Source organism: Salvelinus fontinalis, chromosome 40 (genome assembly GCF_029448725.1).
Source record: "Salvelinus fontinalis isolate EN_2023a chromosome 40, ASM2944872v1, whole genome shotgun sequence".
Classification (NCBI taxonomy): Eukaryota; Metazoa; Chordata; class Actinopteri; order Salmoniformes; family Salmonidae; genus Salvelinus; species Salvelinus fontinalis.
In genome coordinates this window covers 30,324,983-30,348,006 of record NC_074704.1, presented here as the reverse complement: position 1 = coordinate 30,348,006, position 23,024 = coordinate 30,324,983, and the positions used below count along the sequence as shown (strand labels likewise).

The following is a 23,024-nucleotide window of genomic DNA, read 5'->3' as shown; positions in this document are numbered from 1 at the left end:
TCGTGATTTCAAGTGATACCCTGAACGCGTCAGGGCTAAAGCATTTATAATACGTATGATTAAAGAGAATTATGAATTGTTATGAAATTATTAATTATCATTATTTAACATCTAAAGCGGGAGGTGGCGCTCGTCTAACAACAATTATGGCCATGATGAAGAAAGATGCATTTTAACAGTAAGAAAGAACTGTATCTAGGCAGCTCTATAGCTTTTCCCATTGTTTGAATGCAGATGGTAGTTTGTACTCTGTGCGCGTACTATAGACGCCTAGGGGCTCACCTGAGAAGTCTAGACATACGAAAATAGCACATTCAGCACCGCAGCAAACTCTCAATCCAACCGGGGAGGAGATTTAAGCGTTACCGACGGCTTCCCGTCGATCTCCACTCTGAATCACCAGTCAACTGGGCTGTCTGGACAAGAGGGAGTCCCACAGGTATGGGAGAGACGGAAAATCTGTGTGTGATTTGAATTGGGCAGTTGGTGGAGACAGACAGGGGCATCCGGGTTGGTTGGGGACGCTTTCTGTCTGAGAGATCGGTTAGCTCTGTGATCTTTTCCTCCACCTCTGGGTACCGTTTTGGGCTCCCTCGATAGCTCTGCGCTCTGCTTCTCCACCTGTGCTGTGCTCACACTGAATGGCTGCCTGTAGAGAGGGAGAGGACCGAACGCTTCTGCACTACACCATTGAAACACTTTCCAACGGAATATAGTGAGGGGGGTGGGTTTTACCGGGGTCAGAAAGGACACGGGAAGTCGGCGAGGTGGCTAGCTGTTGTGAAGTGGCTGTTCTTCGGGGAGGAATTGAGAGCGGTTCCGTGTGAGTTTTTTGGGGGAGTGGGCGGGTTAGTTAGCTATTGTTTTTGGGAAGGTGTGCGGTGGGGGATGGGCTGAGTTGGAACACCGAAAAGCAGCACCAGCAAAACTTTAACCACTTTAGTGGCTATATAGCTACCGTCTATGCTTCACACTCACACTGCCTGCAAACACCGCGGGTTGCCTAGCCTGCCTTTCATCGGTGAGTTCACAGTATTCCGCGCTCTCTCTCGCTCTTTATTCCTCAACTTTTGAAACGCGGCCGGGTTTTACCTGGATGTTTCGTTGAAGAGTGACATTTTCCCAGTAGAATGAGTCTACTCCTAACATAAATGGTTAATGCGATTGGGGGTTTATGTTCATCGCGTGTTGTCGTTAACTGGTTTTAAATTGGTGTCTTGGCTAGCATTAACTCATAGGCTACTAGCTATATCACCACTCGCTGCAAGCGTGCATGGTTCAGTCTGACTCGGCCCCCCCCCAGTTGCTTGCCTACGTTTGTCCCGGATTGACCTGTTGAGTGTTGACCGGGGACCACCCCCAAGCTACCTCCCAAAAATAACTAAAATATTTAGAAATTCAGATTTTTACTAAACGACACATTAATTGGATGATCCATTGTTTCGGGCGACAAATACTTAATTTGGGTGATAACTCAGCTGGCGCCGGGTTACATTATGCGATGGGCTAACCCAAAATAAAAGTACAGTGTATCCCGAGTAGCTAGCCTAGGCCCAAGGAGGTAACTCTAACCGACAGCTCTGGCACAGAGTGGGGGCGAGAGCGACTGGTGATGCGAACTCCTGAATATTTTATTTGTTCTACTATTTTTGTGACAGAATACGTGCCGTTGTCTTTTAGCTAGTTTGATAGAGCAAATTAACGGCTGTATCGACATAAACAGAGAAAGAGAACCGGTGATAAAGTATTGTTTTGTTATCCAACCGTCCGCTCTTTCCGTCGCCCCCCGGCCCGTGCCAGCCCGAGCGCTCCGAATCTCACGGGGCAAAGATACTGGCACAAAACGGGGCACGGACAGCTCTCTGCCCACTCCGTCTGGCTGTTCTACCGCTGTTCAAGCCTCTAGTCTTCCCTTGGCGGGCACCATCGAGTCTCTCCCGCTATCCTTCGATGTGAGATTGAGCTATTAATGATTCATCGAAGTACAGTATATTCCGTTTAAAGTTAATATTATTCGTGCTCTTGGGAGGCTAGCTACATAATATAGCCACATGCCGGTTGATGCAAAGTAGATTCCTTCATTTTTGACTCTTTAAAGCAAATGTTTTCAAGTAAATAAGCAAATGCTTTTACTTGACAGTGTTCAATTGATGACTTGGACGTTCAAGAATTTGACATTTTAATTTGGTTAACATCAAATTAGCATTAGCTTTTAGCTTGCTACTTGCTAACTGTGGCTACCTTTTCACCTCCCAAACCAGGAAATTGAATATCATAGTATTTGATTGATTGATTGTTGGCTACAGCCATGCCTATCATCTATATAAAAAAATATTTTTACATTTGTATTTGATTAGATTGCTGAATGTGCGCTTATTAATTGATCTTATATGCTTGTACAAAATAAAAAATAAGGTGGCATCAGCAAAAAAATAGCATTTAGTTTCTTAACCCGTAATATAATCCTGTCTGACTAATCGGTTTGTGGTGGTGTGTTGTTTTATAATGTTACGGCTGGGGGGGTTAGAGGTTGAATAAAGTATACATATTTTTTCTTTCATTAATGTAAAACTTCAATTCAGGTGGCAAAATATGGATTTTTATTCAGATTATGTAATATTATTGTCCCTCACAACCCTGACATAAACATTGTGTGGTGGTAACGTGTGGCCATAAAATGTTACTGGTAGGTAGAGGGTTAGAGGTCAAATCAGTTAAATGAACTGCCTTTATGTTCTTGGATGTTGTGTCACAAGAGGAAATGGAACCTAATGTGATGATGGGTTTAGGTGGTCGTTTTGATTGGTTCTGTTCTGCATTCCTCCAATCAAAATTAACCAATATGTTCTCAGTTTGCTGATAAGGAAATTTACTTGGCTAAAATAAAGTTCAACCTGTTTTAATTGTTAGTTGTGAGAATAATTATTGAAAAGTTGAAAGCGTGCTCTCCTGTGCAGTGGCAGTAGATAAATTGTTATGCATACTTTCTCTGTTTATATAGTTTTAATGGAGAAATACATGTATATTAACTTACAGATACAAATGTGTATGCAAAGAGCAAGACCATAGATCTTAATTAGCCACGGTCCTATAAATATAAAATGTTTGTTTTTAGGCTATTCCATAGGCTATCTTCCTTCAGTTGGCACTTGAGTAGCTGTTTTTAAGGACAACATATAGGTCCGTTCATTGTTTAATCGTATGAGTGTTGATGAAATTAGCTTTGCTTGACCTTGTTATTAAATAGGCCTAATCCCCATCGGAGTGTTTTTTATTAGCCTATTGGCTCATGGTCGTGGCCTTTCCATTGATTCCCAGTCACATGTGGTTCATTACACAGTTAGTGCTCTAAAAATAATCTAAATTAAAAGGTATCATGGTGTCTTATGTGCCGCCAGTCAGTTAAAGTTGTGGCAGTCTTCTTCAATGCAAAGTCTCCAAAAAGAATGGGAAACTTTTAAGGGTTCTTTGTGGAGAGGCAAGCTTGACAGGCATTCTTTCTACTTGTGATCTTGACACATCAAGGCTGGATGGCAACAAACCAAACAAAACTGAATAATTATGTAATGGAATTATGCTGCCTTTTCTCTTGTCTCATTCAAAAACAAAACAACGAAGTAGGACAAAAGCTAGTTACCCACCGCAGAATTGGACATTTGTTATTTCAAATGAATGAGACAAACTTAATTGGCTATTTAAAAAAAAAAAGAGCTCTCTTTCTAGCGCTCTTTATTAAAGGTGCATTAGTCATCACTCCATCCCCCTCCCTCCCATCACTCTCCTTATTTCAATCCCAGTCTCTCTCCCTTTCCCCCTTTCTCACCTCCAATAATCAACAACAAACAGTAAGCGATCCATAACATATACCGTACATGACATAGACCTATATAACCATTTCTCTCCCTGCTATTGGACCCGGTGGTGCTGGGCTAGAGCGTTATGGCTCAGACGCTACAGATGACGACCCCTAACTTTGTAGCCTACATGACATACCCATGACATAGACAAGACCTAATATAACATTTCTCTCCTTGTTATAGACCCGGTGGTGCTGGGCTAGAGCGTTATGGCTCAGACGCTACAGATGGCGATCCCTAACTTTGGCAACAACGTGTTGGAGTGTCTCAATGAGCAGAGGCTCCAGGGGCTCTACTGCGACGTCTCCGTGGTTGTCAAGGGACACGCCTTCAAGGTAGGAGTTGATAAACATCAATGCGGGCCTCCCGGGTGGAGCAGTGGTCTAAGGCACCGCATCGCAGTGCTAGCTGTGCCACCAGAGATTCTGGGTTCGAGTCCAGGCTCTGTCGCAGCCGGCTGTGACCGGGAAGCCCATGGGGCGGCGCACAATTGGCCTAGCGTCGTCCGGGTTAGGGGGGGTTTGGCCGGCAGGGATATCCTTGTCTCATCGCGCGCTAGCGACTCCTGTGGCGGGCTGGGCGCAGTGCGCGCTAACCAAGGTCGCCAGGTGCACGGTGTTGCCTCCGACACATTGGTACGGCTGGCTTCCGGGTTGGATGTGCATTGTGTCAAGAAGCAGTGCGGCTTGGTTTGGTTGTGTTTCGGAGGACGCATGGCTCTCGACCTTCGCCTCTCCCGAGTCCGTGCGGGAGTTGCAGCGATGAGACAACTATCCATTTGGATACCACGAAATTGGGGAGAAAAAAGGGTTTAAAAAAAAAAAGATAAACATCAATGTTGTTTTTGGGAGTAAACGGAACCAATCTAACCGTTATTTACTTCATTGACAAGCCTTCAAGTTGGGGCGACGGCCTGTTAGGCTAGATTGATCTGATAATGCCTGAATTTTGATTAGGGTTAAGAACCCTGGTGAAATATTCTCTGGTTGTACCTCAAGTTTGTTTAAAAAGAAGCCTGTGTGCTGTATATGTATTCACCCCTTCCTCTCTCCGTCCCTCCCCAGGCGCACCGGGCGGTCCTGGCGGCCAGTAGCTCCTACTTCCGGGACCTGTTCAACGCTGGAGGGAAGAGCAGTGTGGTGGAGCTACCCCCGGCCGTCCAGCCCCAGAGCTTCCAACAGATCCTAGCCTTCTGCTACACAGGCCGCCTCAGCATGAACGTGGGGGACCAGTTCCTCCTCATGTACACCGCAGGCTTCCTGCAGATTCAGCAGATCATGGAGAAGGGCACAGAGTTCTTCCTTAAGGTATCTAGTGTAACCATAGCAACCTGTTTGTGCTGTCTTGCCAGCTCCTATGATCACCATAGGTAGATGTTGGGAGATAATTATCGCCATAGGTAGATGTTGGGAGATAATTATCGCCATAGGTAGATGTTGGGAGATAATTATCGCCATAGGTAGATGTTGGGAGATAATTATCGCCATAGGTAGATGTTGGGAGATAATTATCGCCATAGGTAGATGTTGGGAGATAATTATCGCCATAGGTAGATGTTGGGAGATAATTGGACTGCAACTGACAGCACAAGTGGATTGTTTCATTAGGACAGGGGTTGGCAACAGGTGTTTTCTTTTGCCCCCCCCCCACCCCCAAAAAGTTTATAGTAAATATATATTTATTATTTTAGTTTTTGGTATAAAAAATAAACTGTAAAATCACCATGAATTCAGCTTAAACATAGTTTATTTTATGAAATCTGTTCCCAAGTATTCCTTCACAAAATATAAGACATGATCATGTCTCAATGTAATCAAGGTATGAAATGATTGTTATTTTTAAATCTCTTTTTGGGGCATTGTTGTAGTCAATTTCCAGTGTGCAAATTATTATAATAATTATTATTATTATTATTATTATTTTCAGGCCCCCGATTATTCGCTCCCAACAAAAATCAGCCCACGGCTGAATCTAGTTGCCTACCCCTGCATTAGGCTAAGGTTCTCCCCTGTCAAAGCTTTCCAGTTCACACTTTACATAGTCTTAAATATTTTACATGTTTTTCTCAGATTTATTTACCTCTTCATTTGCATATTCTTCCTCCAGGTCTCCTCCCCTAGCTGTGACTCCCAGGGTCTTCATGCAGAAGAGACTCCGCCGTCCGAGCCCCAGAGCCCCGTCACTCAAACCACAGGGGGAGGGGCTGGGGTGGTTTCCTCGGCAGCATGTAGGCCCGCCTCCTGCCTGACACCCCTCCCCCTGGTGTTGAGGGTGAAGACGGAGCAGAGCGGGACTACGCCACAACCCACACCACAGTCACAGCAGGTGAGTTGGCCAAAAATATATAGGTTATTTGTCATAGTGGAGGAATGGAATATAAATTACATGTTCTCAATTACTTTCCTGGTTAAAGAAAGGCAAAGCAAATAAGTGTGTTCTAGAATATATGTCTTTTCTGGGAGGGGATGCAATCTTCAGTGGAACGTCAGGTCTTTCATAGAGCAGAGGGGGGTACTACACAGCAGGATAAATGAGGTAGGCGGCTAACTTGCCTAAATATTCTAAAATGTCTTTATTTGAAAGATAAGCTTGAAGTTGACATAGTCTAATTGACTCAACAAGTTTAGCTTTCTTAATGAACCAAAAATTCTATAGTTATTTGTTTTTTTAAATAAAAATCCTTATTTAGTTAATCCTGCTTTGTAGTATGCCCATCTGGTCAAAGGTGCAAGCTGTGAACTTCTTTGTCTCCTGTGCCATACAAGGAAGTACACAAACACTCAATGCTCAAGCATAAATGCACATGTTTGGCTGCCCTCTCACATGATGAACGGATGACAACACACTAAATAGTTGTTATGTAGCTAATCTCTTCTCTCTCGTTCTCAGCAGGAGGCCACGTCCTACTCGGTGGTGTGCAGCCCTGTTGCCAAGCGCCTGTGGGAGGGGGGCAACCGCGGTGACGGGGGAGGGGGGTCGGGAGGAGGGGGGTCCAGGAAAGCCGCCCGCTACTCTTCCTCCTCCGCCTCATCAAACAACTGCAACTCCCAAGATGCAATGGGCAGAAATGTTGTTAACCACAGTAACCATAACAACAACAACAACAACAGTAACCATAACAGCAGCAGCGTGGGGACGCCGGACGGAACGAGTCCGGGGACGCTGAGCATATACACCAGCGACTCGCCCCTTAGTTACCACGATGACGAGGAGGAAGAGGAAGTGACCGACGACAGCGCCGAAGAGCAGTACAGGCAGATCTGTAACATGTACACAATGTACAGTATGCTCAATGTGGGCGCCACAGGTGAGAGCGAGAGTTGGTGAGGTAGGAATCTGGAGGAGCGTAGTTATGGGGGGGGGGAATTGATAAAGTCACATATCGCAATATTATTTTGGGATGATATTATACCAATATTTGACTCCCAAGTATTTATAAAAATAAATAAAAAATCTATATATTTTCTACCGTTCAAAAGTTTGGGGTCACTTAGAAATGTCCTTGTTTTTGAAAGAAAAGCACACAAAAAAGTCCATTAAAATAACATCAAATTGATCAGAAATACACTGTAGACATTGTTGATGTTTTAAATGACTATTGTAGCTGGAAACTGCAGATTGTTAATGGAATATCTACATAGGCGTACAGAGGCCCATTATCAGCAACCATCACTTCTGTGTTTCAATGGCATGTTGTGTTAGCTAATACAAGTTTATCATTTTAAAAGGCTAATTGATCATTAGAAACCCCTTTTGCAATTATGTTAGCACAGCTGAAAACTGTTGTGCTGATTTAAAGAAGCAATAAAACTGGCCTTCTTTAGTGTAGTTGAGTATCTGGAGCATCAGCATTTGTGGGTTCGATTACAGGCTCAAAATGGCCAGAAACGAGGAACTTTCTTCTGAAACTTGTCAGTCTATTCTTGTTCTGAGAAATGAAGGCTATTCCATGTGATAAATTGCCAAGAAACTGAAGATCTCGTACAACACCTTCACAGAACAGCGCAAACTGGCTCTAACCAGAATAGAAAGAGGAGTGGAGGCCCCGTTGCACAACTGAGCAAGAGGACAAGTACATTAGTGTCTAGTTTAGTACCCGCAAAACACCAGTCTCAAGTCAACAGTGAAGAGGCTCCTCTTTCTTTTCTGGTTAGGGCCAGTTTGTGCTGTTCTGTGAAGGGAGTAGTACACAGCGTTGTACGAGATCTTCAGTTTCTTGGCAATTTCTTGCATGGAATAGCCTTCATTTCTCAGAACAAGAATAGGCTGACAAGTTTCTGGCCATGTTGAGCCTGTAATTGAACCCACAAATGCTGATGCTCCAGATACTCAACTAGTCTAAAGGCCAGATTTATTGCTTCTTTAATCAGGATCACAGTTTTCAGCTGTGCTAACATAATTGCAAAAGGGGTTTCTAATGATCAATTAGCCTTTTAAAATGATAAACTTGTATTAGCTAACACAAGGTGCCATTGGAACACAGGATGGTTGCTGATAATGGGCCTCTGTACGCTCATGTAGATATTCCATAAGAAATATGCCGTTTCCAGCTACAACAGTCATTTACAACATTAACAATGTCTACACTGTTTTCTGATCAATTTGATGTTATTTTAACAGACAAAATCTTTTGCTTTTCTTTCAAAAACCAGGACATTTCTAAGTGACCCCCTTTTGAACGGTAGTGAATATATTCAAATAATTTGCTAGATAGCGTTAGCCGGCTGTACCTGCACCAAAACTGGTATTTTTCATTCCATAGCTGGTTCTCCATCTCCTGTTTAAATAGTGAGCCAATGTGTTTCCAGCACTTATCTCCGTGACTGATCAAAACGTGTTTTCTCAAGGCTCCTCTTGTCTCTCTGCAGCAGACAATATATTTTGAACATCAATGCACAATAAAACCTCCGTAAAAAATCGCAATACATATAGATTTGTGAGAATCGCAGTAGACATCATATCGTGATAAAATCGTATGGTGAGGTCCCTGGCAATTCCCAGCCCGAGGGGGGAGGGAGCAAGAGTGCTTCAGGTCCGAACAATAGACTGATAGATGAGGGAAGAGACGAGATTAGAGGGAACAACTAGGCAGCTGATTGTGATGGTGATTTGGAAGAGGATGGGGAATTGGCATCACTCTCTGCCGCTATTTGCTGTATGTTCTGTTTGCCTTTGCTTATGTCTGTACATTAATGCTAGTTGTAGGGATGTCAATATGAATAGATACATATTTAAGTGTGAATATCTGTCGTTACATGTACCCTCTCCTCCTCTGACCCACTCCGTTGCAGGATAGTGTTAGCTAGACCTGCATGTCATTATAGCCAGTTGTACACTGGGTGTACAAAACATTAAGAACACCTTCCTAATATTGAGTTGCACCCCCTCTACTACCATACCCCATTCAACTTCAGTCTTTTGTCTTGCCCATTCACCCTCTAAATGTCACACTCCTCCCCTTCATCTACACTGGTTGAAGTGGATTTAACAAGTGACATCAATAAGGGGTCATACTGCAGCTTTTACCTGGATTCACCTGGTCAGTCTGTCATGGAAAGAGAAGGTGTTCCTAATGTTTTGGTACACTTAACAAAAATATAAATGCAACATGCAACAATTTCAAAGATTTTACTGAGTTACAGTTCATATGAGAAAGCAAAAAAGATATAGGTTATTTGTCATAGTGAAGGAATGAGAGAAATTAAATACAGAATGTGTTCTCAATGACTTTCCTTGTTAAATAATGGCAACAAAACAGTTCTAGGTGATATATCTGTTATCTGGGAGGGGATGTGATCTTCATTGGAACATCAGGTCTTTGAAAGAGCAGAAAGATATATATATATATATATATATATATATATATACAGTATATATACAGTATATATATACCACTACGATCCACATTTGTGGCCTGCTGGAGGTCATTTTGCAGGGCTCTGGCAGTGCACCTCCTTGCACAAAGGCGGAGGTAGCGGTCCTGCTGCTGCGTTGTTGCCCTCCTACGGCCATCCTCCACGTCTCCTGATGTACTGACCTGTCTCCTGGTAGCGCCTCCATGCTCTGGACACTACGCTGACAGACACAGCAAACCTTTTTGCCACAGCTCGCATTGATGTGCCATCCTGGATGAACTGCACTACCTGAGCCACTTGTGTGGGTTGTAGACTCCGTCTCATGCTACCACTAGAGTGAGAGCACCGCCAGCATTCAAAAGTGACCAAAACATCAGCCAGGAAGCATAGGAACTGAGAAGTGGTCTGTGGTCACCACCTGCAGAATCACTCCTTTTTTGGGGGTGTCTTGCTAATTGCCTATAATTTCCACCTTTTGTCTATTCCATTTGCACAACAGCATGTGAAATGTATTGTCAATCAGTGTTGCTTCCCAAGTGGACAGTTTGATTTCACAGAAGTGTGATTGACTTGGAGTTACATTGTGTTGTTTAAGTGTTCCCTTTATTTTTTTGAGCAGTGTGTATATATATATACACTACGAAGCAGGGTCAATGAGGCTTGAAAATCAGACAATTTGAAATAAATCAATTATTTCACATGACTAGGAATACAGATATGCATCTGTTCGTCACAGATACCTAAAATTAAATGGGCCTCACAATGGGTCTCAGGATCTCGTCACGGCATTTTTGTGCATTCAAATTACCAATCAATAAATTGCTATTGTGTTCGTGTGTCCGTAGCTTATGCCTGCCGATACCATAACCCCACCAGAACCATGGGGCACTCTGTTCACAATGTTGACATCAGCAAACCGCTCGCCCACACAACGTTACAGTCTGCACTTGTGAGGTCGGTTGGACACACTGGCAAATTCTCTAATACGATGTTGGAAGCGGCTTAGAGAAATGAACATTAAAGTCTCTGGCAACAGCTCTGGTGGACATTCCTGCAGTCAGCATGCCAATTAGCACACTCCCTCTGAGACATCTGTGGCATTGTGTTGTGTGACAAAACTTCACATTTTAGTGGCCTTTTATTGTCCCCATCACAAGGTGCACCTGTGTAATGATCATGCTGTTTAATCAGCTTCTTGATATGCCACAATTCATCCACCTGACCGTTATCTTGGCAAAGGAGAAATGCTCACTAACAAAGATATAAATACGTTTGCACAAAACTTGAGCGAAATAGTTTTTTTTGTGCGTATGGAACATTTCTGGGATCTTTTATTTCAGCTCATGAAACATGGGACCAACACTTTACATGTTGCGTTTTAATATTTTTGTTCAGTGTTAATGTTGCTGTGTGTATTCATGTGTAACGTGTGCCCTCTCTGTACCACCCCAGTAGCAGGCGAGCGTGTGGAGTCCCTACCGGAGCACCTCACGGCTGAGACCCGGGGCGGCAGGGGGGTGAGGCTACGCCAGGATCTGGCTTCGCTACCTGCCGAACTCATCACCCAGATAGGTACACACACAGACTTCATTTAGTTTGTAATACTATAGTGTCTGTTTTTCTTTTTCTAAAGTAATACTGTAGTTGTACTCACATGTCTGACTCTATACACGTTGTCATTCATTTATTCATAGGCAATGGTGGCTGCCACCTGTGTTTAGACCAGGTTCCTGTTACTGTAAAAACACGTATTGTATTGATTGATTTTTATGAATTGATTGGCAACGTCTGCCACCTGCAGCTGACGTGAAAAAGACTTTAATACATTTGAATGGATTGATTGGTTGGTGTAGGTAACCGGTGCCACCCGCGGCTGTACGAGGAGGGTGACCCTGCAGAGAGGCTGGAGCTGGTGACGGGTACCTCCGTGTTCATCTCCCGCGCCCAGCTCATGAACTGTCACGTCAGCGCCGGCACGCGGCACAAGGTCCTACTGAGGAGGCTGCTGGCCTCTTTCTTCGACAGGTGAGGGGAGGGTGTGTGTGTGTGTTTGTTTGACTGTTGGAAGCGTGTACATTTTGTGTGCTTGCTTTTGTGCGTCGGTGCATGCGCTTCAGGCAGCATAATATTTGTTTGTGAAGACATCCAGTAAATGATACTGTGTGTATCTTTTCCATCCCCTCTCAGGAGTACTCTAGCTAACAGCTGTGGGACGGGGATCCGCTCGTCTACAAACGACCCCAGCCGCAAGCCCCTGGACAGCAGAGTACTGCACGCCGTCAAGTGTGAGTGTCACACACTCCAGTGCACAGCTTTGCTTTCACACACACCGGACAAGCCTCACACACTCAGTGCTACACCGTGTTGTAGTCATATACCTGCATTTCTTCACATCATTCCAGTGCATCTATATTGTCCGCAGCACCTAACTGTCTCTCTCCCCTCAACAGTTTACTGCCAGAACTTTGCGCCGAGTTTCAAGGAGAGCGAGATGAATGCCATCGCGGCTGACATGTGCACTAATGCCCGCCGGGTCGTCAGGAAGTCCTGGATCCCGAAGCTCAAGCTCCTCATGGCCGAGGGTGACGCCTACTCCGCTTTCCTCCAATCAGACGCCGTCAAGATGGAGGCCGATGCCCTGGGGGCGGAGCATGGGTTCGACCCCAACTCCTTGGCAGAAGAGGCGGCGGCAGCCAATAGCGATGCGGGACCTTCTTCGGGGGAGGGGTTACAAGGCGTTGTGGGCGGAGACGGCAGCACTTTGTTTTAAAGTGAGTGGGCTGGCTTATTGTGATCTTATTGGTCGATGGTCTTTGATCATTGCTCCCGGCGATACTTCCTCCCTCAGTTTTAGTTTGTTTTTTAATGTCCCTTTTCCATGTCTTAATCTCTTCCCTTTATACTTGCAATTTCATTTATTATATCTGTTACATCCCTTGTTCCCTCTCTCTCTCGCCGTCCCGGACCCATGTACATAGTGTCTGCCCCCTTTTGGGCGGGAGAGAGATGAAAAGATGGAGGGATAGAGGTGCAGAAAGAAAGACGGGGGAGGTTTGTAATGTAAGGGGGGGGGGGGGGGGCTTAACCAAGAAATATTCCCTGATCCCCATTGTAGAATCTTTTCTTGTTTTAATGTTTGTTTTTTTGTTGGCAAAGGTCCTTTCTCCTTTCCATATCGCTGAAACACATTCCCTAGGAGGAGGGGCCTTTTGGGTTGGATGGGGTCGGGGTTGAAGGGGGTGCTAATGGCTGGTTTTGGGGTAATGGGAGGGGGGAGGGGGGGTCTCCTCTTGACGGTCTAATAACACTGTTTTGATAATGAATGTATCGGTCGTGAAGCGTTGTCAAGTCACCTGTATGTATTGTCTGTGGACAGTAGATTGTAATCGATCGATTGATTTGATGAGATTGTATTCATCAGTTTATATAGAGACTCTGGAAGTCCTACTGAAGGCTATTGTATGGGAGGGGGGGGTTGATATTTGTGGGGGGGGTGCGTAAAGGTTTAATGGTTGAATTGGGTATATGTATGTTGTATATTGGCAGGACTTTTGGACCCCCCCCCCCCGACCCTGAAATTGACCATTTAGAGGGCGATTTTCATTCCTACTTCTTCCACTGTTAATTTGTGACTCTCTTCTCATAGTTCTTTTTCTCTCCGTGTGCGTGACCTTTGACTTGTTGCCAAGCCTCCCTGAAAAGCAGAGGAGACGTGTTACTGAAAGATGAAGAGTTGGTGACTGGACGAGGAAGAAGATGCTCTGATCTGGTATCCACGGTGATGATGCAGTATGATTTCCTATACGTCTACTGAATTCTGTGTAGAGAGAGAGAGAGGGACCGTTTTAAAATCATGTCAGTTCACGCCCATATTCACATTTAGAAGGAAAGTGACATATTTGTTGTCTCGCACTATTAAGCAAGTAATAACTGAATAATGTACTTGTCTTGCACTATAATACTATAATACAAGTCTTATCCAAATACTAGAATCGTCTCCATTTGACCAAGCATGAAGCTGTGGGCTAGGGGCTAGGGTGTAGGGGCTGGGTTGTAGAGGCAGTATGTTAGATGTGTAGTGTACACAGGGTGGACCCATTCTGTATTTGGTTTCGTAATGGACTGAGGGAGGGTTGGTGTATCCTGCTAAGATGCATTCATCACACACACACACACACACACACACGGATTAAAGTACCCTGGAGGACTAATCCCTATACATCCTGGGCGGATACAATGGTGCCAATTAAAGTAATACGACACACACACACACACTATGTGTGTCAGTGTGTGGATGGAGACAGAAGTGTGTGTTGTCACATGCGGCAGAGAGTGAGATCCCAGACGGAGTGTGCTCACACACGCTTGGCTGACTCATTCATCACTCTGGTGTGTGTGTGATGCTGCATCTCTCTCTCTCACACACACACACATACACACACACTCTGGTGCACCCAGACTGATCCAGCCGCAGCACACTGCCAGCCTATAAACATCCCAGCTCTGTTGAACACACCTTGTGAGAAACTACAGAGAGGAGATGGACCGTGACAAGCCATGAATAACGACCAACTGTCATTCTAGCTACAGCTCATCAGTGATTGGATGAAAGATGACTGTGGCAGTTCCCATCTATCACAGTACCAGTAGGGAGCCGATGACACCACCGCCAGTATTCCATCATACAGTAGAATCATGGTGTGTCAAGGAGGAAGAACCCGTTGCCCCTAAACACTGATCTATGGTCATGTTTGCGTTTTCCCGCTAGTTGTCAAGGTTAGGGTTTGGGGAGGGCAAGCTGATCCTAGATCAGTGCTCAAGGGGCTTGTACTCTGAGCAGAAGTGAGCATAGACATGCTAGTGCTATAGACACAGTTGTTAGTGATAGCCTGGTCTCAGATCTGTTTGTAGGATCTTGCCGCCACCTTGTAAGTCATTGCGTGACAATTCCATAAGGAGTTGACAAGGGGGTAGAAACAGACTGGCACCCAGGCTAGGTTAGTGAAGCACCTTGTAATGCAGTTGGTGTCCGCGGTGGGTTCTGTTGTGATTGTCAGGCTTGGTCTGCTGTGTGTTACTGAGGTGGTCTGCTGTGTGTTTGGGGTAGAAACGCACACTAAAACACACACGCACACTAAAACACACACACACACACACACTGCTTTGGAGTTGAGGGTTAATCAATCGTAACACTTCCCCCACACTCTGACTGTGAACCCAAACAGACAGAGTATAGAATAAACAACTATAAAATAAACCTGGGTAAAATATAGGCTTAACATTGTCATTGTAACTCCCCCTTTCAACCAACCAACCAAAAGAAAGCCATCGCGTTGTTTTTCTATCTGGAAACTACCATTGTTTTCTTTTTTGATCAGAGCTGTCTAAGTATCAGCTTTTAGGCCTGGCTTTTAAAACGGGCCATATGTTGTTTACGTTTGTAGTTTTGAAAATATATATATATATATGTTTTGGAGTGTTTGTATGAAAAGGCTAACTGTCAAAGAAGAGGTTTAAAAGTGTAATGGGCAGGCACTACTACAGCTTCCAGTGGACCTATTCCATTTGGCCTGGGCGGGTGGGTGGCGGGGAGGTCTGGAGCCCACCCCTCCTTTTGTTAACCACATGGTATGATCCTTGGGGACTTCACCAAGTTCTACCACTGACAGAGAGGAAGAGAGTAGGATGAGAAATTTGCACTTTTTTTTTTTTATGCATTTGTCAAGCGCTGCCTTAAAGGAAAGAGTGAGTGGCTGACAGAACAGCGAGACAGAGATGAGGACAGTCTGTCTCCAGAGAGAGGAAGGAGAGAGAGGGAGGATGGGATGCTTGGTTGGCTCTGTATAAAGGCATGCGTGCTGGTGTGTGTGCAGTTTCTCCCCATTTCTCTCTGCTGCCATATATGGAGTCATGCGTGTTAAGTTGTAGCTCTTCACGCTAACGCCTTTGACTGGAAGACAGAGAGTGTGTGTGGAATGCGCATGTCTGTGCCAGGATGAGTCTGGTTCTATGTGCTGCATACGTGTGTGTCTGGCTTCTGGAGTGGCGAATGCGCATGTCCTGGTGTGTGTGGGTGGTTTAGGTACACTGCCAGCAGTGTGTGTGGTATGTGCGGCGGTAGAGAATGAGAGGAGACTGTTTGTGTCTGACTCAGTAGGAGAGACATACAGTACTACAGTCTGGAGAGGAAGGAAGCCTATAGACACACAGCATTGCTACTGGCGTTAGCACAGTGACATGCTAGCTGTTCCCATAGACTTCCAGTCATTGAGCCAACAACTGTCCATTTAAAAGTGTCTTGCAGGAATATATATATATAATTTTTTTTAAATATAAAATTACATATTTTGCCTCTGTGGCAATAATGTAGGAGTGGTGGGCCACCGCTGCTAAATGAATATAGATGAAACACGGGCTGGCTCATGAGGGAGGGAGGGAGGGGACGGCATCAAACTGTTCACTAAACAAACCATTAAATCCCATTCAGAGTCCTGATCTCATTCAGCTTCACTTTATGACCCAGGTCTATGGTTCTGTCCCAAAGGAAGTAGTGCACTATGTAGTTAATAGGGTGCTGTTTAGGATGTAAGCTAAATGTCTGCAAATGGCGGCCGTGTTGTGTATGTGAATGACTCGTGAGAGTGAATGTTTGTTTGGCAGGAGGAGGGGGGTGTTTGGTGTGGTAACTGTCTAAACAACAGATGGGACTGCCTGATAGGATGACTTGGTGGGTTTGTGTCGGTCCAGGTGTGTCCTTTCTTGCCTGTGTGCTGGTGTATGTGTGTGTGTACAGTACCAGTCAAAAGTTTGGACTCCTACTCATTCCAGAGCTTATTTGTAGAATAATAGTGAAGACATCAGAACTATGAAATGACACACATGGAATCATGTAGTAACCAAAAAAGTGTTCAACAAATCAAATAAATATTTGAGATTCTTCAAATAGCCACCCTTTGCCTTGATGACAGCTTTGCACACTCTTGGCATTCTCTCAACCTGCTTCACCTGGAATGCTTTTCCAAAAATCTTGAAGGAAACTCTTGAATGAGTAGGTGTGTCCAAACTTTTGACTGGTGCTGTATATATGTCTCTGCATCGGGCAATGCATGTGTCTAACAACCAACCAGGCGTCCATTCCCTTTAGGAGACTGCAGGCTGACAATGTGTCTGTTTCTAATAGTGCAGTGATGACGAAGACTAGGATGATGTTGAAGATGGTGGTCTACATTTCCCTGTTGATGGTCTCTCTATCTAAATATTAATACAGAGAGACACAGTCCATTTTAGATGTTTATACTAATAAGATTGTTATTCCAAGTTAACTGACTTTATTTTTATGTGAAATCCCTAGACTTGAGCGGGAAGATGGGAGGGAGGGAGTTGGGAGGGAAGGAGAGAGTGGTGCTATTCTATACGTTCCTAGATACATGGTTGTTACCCTTCCTCTTGCAGATGGAGGGAAGAAGAGGGAGAGAGAGGGGTGTGGTACTTTTCTTTCTGCTTGTTTAGAGTCTGAGGACGTAGGAGGCATTGTGGCAGACCTCTGGTACTTAACTGCAGTCAAGACAACTGAGAGAGGGAGAAGATCCTCGTCCCATGGCCTTTTGGCAACAAATATACACTGCTCAAAAAATAAAGGGAACACTTAAACAACACAATGTAACTCCAAGTCAATCACACTTCTGTGAAATCAAACTGTCCACTTAGGAAGCAACACTGATTGACAATAAATTTCACATGCTGTTGTGCAAATGGAATAGACAAAAGGTGGAAATTATAGGCAATTAGCAAGACACCCCCAAAAAAGGAGTGATTCTGCAGGTGGTGACCTCAGACCACTTCTCACTTCCTATGCTTCCTGGCTGATGTTTTGGTCACTTTTGAATGCTGGCGGTGCTCTCCCTCTAGTGGTAGCATGAGACGGAGTCTACAACCCACACAAGTGGCTCAGGTAGTGCAGTTCATCCAGGATGGCACATCAATGCGAGCTGTGGCAAAAAGGTTTGCTGTGTCTGTCAGCGTAGTGTCCAGAGCATGGAGGCGCTACCAGGAGACAGGCCAGTACATCAGGAGACGTGGAGGAGGCCGTAGGAGGGCAACAACCCAGCAGCAGGACCGCTACCTCCGCCTTTGTGCAAGGAGGTGCACTGCCAGAGCCCTGCAAAATGACCTCCAGCAGGCCACAAATGTGCATGTGTCAGCATATGGTTTCTTAATGTAAGGGGCGGGGTGATGTAGCCTTTTCCTGGCTACCCAGACTCCTTGCTCCGGCCAAACGCTACGCCATGGATCTGACGATTTCTAGAACGCAGACACATTCAAACAGTTCTGATTGGTCCCAGAAAGTGATGGGTTGGGACAGAGCCAGAACACACGTGGGTAAAGCGGCGTTTTCAAAATGTGTCAGTGGCTTACTCTGATTGGTTCGAGATGCTCCAATCGGTAATGACTTTGTTTTGTACAACACCCCTCATGGTGATGTCACCACAACCGACTTCAACGATGGCTGTCTGACTGAAGTATGTAGTGAGTCGTCAGGCAGACAGCCTGGAAATCCAGACTTTCATTATAGCAGAGCTGAAATCAATCCCCTATTCCCTGTACTACTTTTGGCCAGGGTCCATAGGGCTCTGGGTTGGGCTCTGGTCAAAAGTAGTGCAATATTTTTTAGGGAATAGGGTGCCATTGATTTCCAGGCTAGGGGGCCAGGGGTGTCTGTGGTTACGTCCCAAAATGGCACCCTATATAGTGCACTACTTTTGGCCAGAGTCCTATAGGATGCCATATGGGCCCTAGTCAAAAGTAGTGCACTAAATAGGGAATAGGATGCCATTTGGGATGCATGCCATGTTTGTCTTTTTTTTTAATGACTTTTATCAAGTCCAATGCTACTGAGAGAGGGGACAGGAGAACGAGGAAAAGGGGGATGAGTGAGTGAGGAATCATGTAGAAACACTGGCCAGGCACACAACTTCTAAATGCGGCTGGAAGTTGTTTCGCGGGGCCAGAAATGACATTTTAAAAATGCTAGAGACCATATTTTAGAAAAGAGCTTTGTAGAAAATGTTATTATTACGTTGCTGTTTTTCTGTTTATGCTTACCAATGTTTTTATTTCTACAGATTGAAATAGTGTACTGTATAGCTGCTTTCACCAACGCTAGTATTTACACACTAACGTTGCTAGGAATTAGCTTGTAAAAAACGGAATAGTCCACCGTAAGCCAGAAGTTAATTCAATTTCAACTTTGTCTGTAGGGTTGGTCTTTATGCAGGGGGGAAATGGAGAAAAAACCTAGAATGGAGCGTATAATTAAAGGTCTGTTTGGAGACCCCATGTAGTTCCTCAGGGACTTCAGTTCCTCTCTGTTTACCTCATGTCAAAATAAAAGTCCCTCACAAGTTCTTGCCTTTTTTGTGCAGGTATGGCGCACGTGCCAGACTTTTATTTTGACGTGAGGTAAGCAGAGAGGAAGTGGGACTACAGGCCCACGTTTGGACAGGGTTTAAGTTATGTTCTACTAAATGTTTTAAGCTTAATATCCCCCTGCATAAGGACCAACTCTACAGACAATCGGCAGAGTAAGTTGAAATGTCATTTTTTTTCACTCCTGTCTTCCGGCTGACTATTCCGTTTTCTTGCAAGCTAATTCCTAGCAACGCTAGTGTGTAAATACTAGTGTTGCTAAGAGAAGCTATGTACTGTAGTGTTTTAGGTCCTGATTACTAATTCAAACATTAACACGTTTTAGAAACTTGCCAAGTGTTCTGTCATTAAGAGGAAGTCGAACTCTGAAAGTGTAAAATAGTAGAGAAAGAGATCCACATATTTTTTGCATTGTGCTGTAATGAAGAGGGGGCAGTTTTGATGCTGGACACGAGAAGGGGTGAATACCGTGCTGAAACTGTATTGTGTACTTTTGGGAGGGCGGGGAGGGAGGGTTGGTTGACAGACAGACTGACTGACGGATGATGGACTGTGGAAGCACCACTAGCTGGTATGTCAGTCTCTCCTAAGGGACTATATCTCTTAAATTCCTTACTAGGAATAACCATTTATAATATCCATCAGACTTTTATGTTCTTGTACATTTCCTTGAAACCCAGAATTCCCTGGAAGTTAAATTAGCTTCCGCCTTCACTTGACCGTGCTTGTCTCTTGTCTCATGTGGTCCAGCTCAGTTGTTAGAGCATGGCGCTTGCAATGCCAGGATAGTGGGTTCAATTCCCGGGATCACCCATACGTAAAATGTATGCACGCATGACTGTAAATGGCTTTGGATAAAAGCTAAATGGCATATAATGACAAGTGTCCCAGCCAGGGAAATGTTGGTTGGATTGTAATCTCGGTTACCCAGAAGTAACATTATTGCTGAAAATTGTCTGTCCACAAGAGAATAGCTGGATTGTGATGCTCATAAAGTGCTCGCCCACCTGGTGTTGGTACTACAACTCAGGGGGGGGGGGGGGGGGGCTTCTTGCGCTGCCTGGTATTACCATCATCCTAACGATAGAGGGCAGCGTAATGTTACATCAGTGAGACAGTGGTTGAGCTTTGCTTTCTGGCTTGTATTCTTTAATTCTACATTCAAAAAGACCTGTCAGTATTTGCTTTGGGGATGAAGTCCCCATTGTGTTTAAGACCAAATATTTTGTCAGTTGATCCCCATAGCTAACGTAAGCTCTGCTGGAGTCAATACACAGCGACAAGTAAATCCTTATTCATAGCCTATATCCTGACAGGAATACATTGCTTCTTGTCTTTGTCATGCTCCATGTATCTACCCGTCTGTCTTCCCATGAGCAAATTACTTTGAAATGATGTTTTATAATACGCAATTTCAATGTCTTGTGCTCGCTGGGTTGCTTCTTGTCGCTACCTGGTTCCACTCGGCACCACAGACGAATAAAAGGGAAATAGAGAGGGTGAAATAATCTCTAATAAAGCACCTTTGGGTGAGCGCTAACGGTCCGGTATAGTAGAGACCGCTAGCCAAAGCCTCGGCACCTTGTCAACACGTTCTCTATTTAGTCCCTCTAGAACAGTCTGTGGAGTTGTATTTGGTGGCAGAAGTGTGATCCGGGCATAGAAATAGAATCTATAGAACGGACCTCCCCATTCAAGTCAATGATGGCATAATGGGTTAGGCAGGCGTACTCAATTCTTACCCTACGCGGTCCTGAGCCTGCTGGTTTTCTGTTCTACCTAATAATGAATTGCACACACATGGTGTCCCAGGTCTAAATCAGTCCCTGGTTTTAGAGGGGAACAATGAAAACATTCAGTGGAACTGGCTTCCAGGTCCAGAGGTTGAGTTTGAGGGGGCTAGAGGTTCCAAGCCCGTTCTATGTCGATGGGTCCAGGGTTGTGTTCATTAGGCACCAAACGGTGGAAAACTGACAAGCGTGGAGGGACTACCCCGAATTTGTCCAATAGGAAGCTCTAGTTTTTGTTGCGAAATTTTGTCCGTTGCGAAATGATTTGCTACGCTGTCTACTAATGAATGGGGGGAAATCAACTCTTTGTGGGGATGATTTTTTTTTAGTTTCATTTATTTCTGTATTTTTTATTATTCCTTTTCATTTTGTTTTCATTCGTTGTTGCTGTACCCACCACAACCCCCCCCCCCCCCCCCCCCCCCCGGCAGGTTCTGGGGGGTGGTGACCAACCAACCAACGCGTAGGGAGGTTATCCCTCTGGTCACATGGTCATGTAACCCCCTGGGTCCTAGTGACCAGACTGTACATCTCTTCTCTGCAGAGGGAGGAGAGGGGGTGGGAAGCCATTCTATCACTATAGGAGCCCCCCTCCCAATCGGCGCTCTCTGCATGGCAGGCTATAGGTAGAAGTTAACCCCTTTACCACAGCTCTAGAACCAGATTACCCTATTACAATCCTAATTTTAAACATGATGGGGATAAACAAGATCTGACCTTAGACCAGTGGTAAGGGACAAGGCCATTTCTGCTTGCATTGTGGCCTGTCAATCCTTGTATGTTTCAATCAGACCTGGGTTCAAATCTTTAAAATACGTTGGAGCTCTAGCCCTCCTGGAGAATCTGATGGGCCGTTTTAGGACAATTCTATTGGGTCCATTAAGCCAGGCGTGCTCAATCAATCCCAGATGAAGTCTTTGAAATTATTTCAAAAAGTGTTTGATCCCAGGTCTGGCTCCAATCTGTGTTTTTCTCTGCAACCGCTGACTGACAGCAATTTTCTAACTGTCTATTCCAGAGATACATTTACTAATATTACCGCTCCTTATAAGGACCCTGACGCACCAGAGATACACAAACCACACACACGGCATGGCTGCTCACTGAAAGTGTCCCGTTTTAATGTGTGTTTACAACTACACAGACACAGTTTACCTCCTATGCTGTCAGCCATAGCCTCAGACCGTTACTAACCTCATAAGTACCGGGGTCGTGTTCATTACGCACGGAACGGACTGCATGAACTTGTCTAATAAGAGACGCTCATGTTTTTGTTTTTTTCTGTTGCAAAACGTTTTGCTACAGTGCGCCCTAATGAATACGACCCAGGAGACGTTAAGGCTACAGTACAGTTAGTTCAGGTACAGACAGACCAGAACAATTAAAATAGCTCAAGTCTCATATTGACATGAATACAGTCAAGGTATTGGCTGCAGAGAAGTGGGATGCTTTGTGAAAGTTATTACCTCAGTTACATAGAGAAGAAGAAGAGAAGACAGCAACCGAGCCTTTTTTTGATTTGGTTTCCTGTCTCTGGTGCCGTCGGTCTTTCCCCGTTGCAGATCTTTCTTTTCACACTATAAATACAGTATATTAAACTGTACATTCTTACAATACATAGAAGCACTATTGAAGTTTGATTGTTAGTTGTTCACTTGCAGCATGAGTTATTATACTGAATTATGATTTTAAAAAATAACCCAGATTAAATAAAATATAAAAATGAAAAATCTTTTTGGGATATAAACTACGTACAACATAATGCAGTAGTGTTAAAGATATACTACTGATAATGTCGAAGCTGATGCTCCTCCCGACGACCCCATGCCGTGTTACCCCCCTCTTCCTGATCCCTACCCATGTACATGCCAGTGTTTTTTCCGTGTTCCAAGTGCCAATAACTTTGTGAAATCCTAACTGTGACCCAGTAATAAAGATCATTGCACATTAACTACTGTATAAAAGACAAATTATGAAAAACAATCTGAATATCTTAATAAAAGGTTTGTAACAAATACGTGCGGGTTTTAGTCGTCTTCATGGTTTGGGAATGTCATGTATACCACATTTTATAACAAACATTCCTGGCTTGTCTT

General features: G+C 44.4%; 1 protein-coding gene across 7 annotated transcripts; it reads left to right on the top strand.

The window, feature by feature from the left end:
• Positions 1-327: 327 nt before the first annotated feature.
• On the top strand, positions 328-22,943 carry LOC129839381 (nucleus accumbens-associated protein 1-like). 7 transcript variants are annotated; one of them, XM_055906791.1, is made up of 9 exons: positions 328-439; positions 4,041-4,192; positions 4,922-5,164; positions 5,964-6,182; positions 6,747-7,164; positions 11,165-11,284; positions 11,566-11,737; positions 11,900-11,997; positions 12,163-22,943. In XM_055906791.1, exons 2-9 carry the CDS (start codon positions 4,067-4,069, stop codon positions 12,480-12,482), a joined length of 1,716 nt encoding a protein of 571 aa, XP_055762766.1. In that variant the 5' UTR covers positions 328-439; positions 4,041-4,066; the 3' UTR covers positions 12,483-22,943. The 7 variants fall into 7 exon arrangements, with proteins under 7 accessions (XP_055762766.1, XP_055762770.1, XP_055762767.1 ...); XM_055906795.1 differs by lacking the exon at positions 328-439 and adding an exon at positions 604-823 and having other exon boundaries at positions 6,750-7,164; positions 11,168-11,284; XM_055906792.1 differs by lacking the exon at positions 328-439 and adding an exon at positions 605-823 and having other exon boundaries at positions 6,750-7,164.
• The last annotated feature ends 81 nt before the right edge of the window (positions 22,944-23,024 follow it).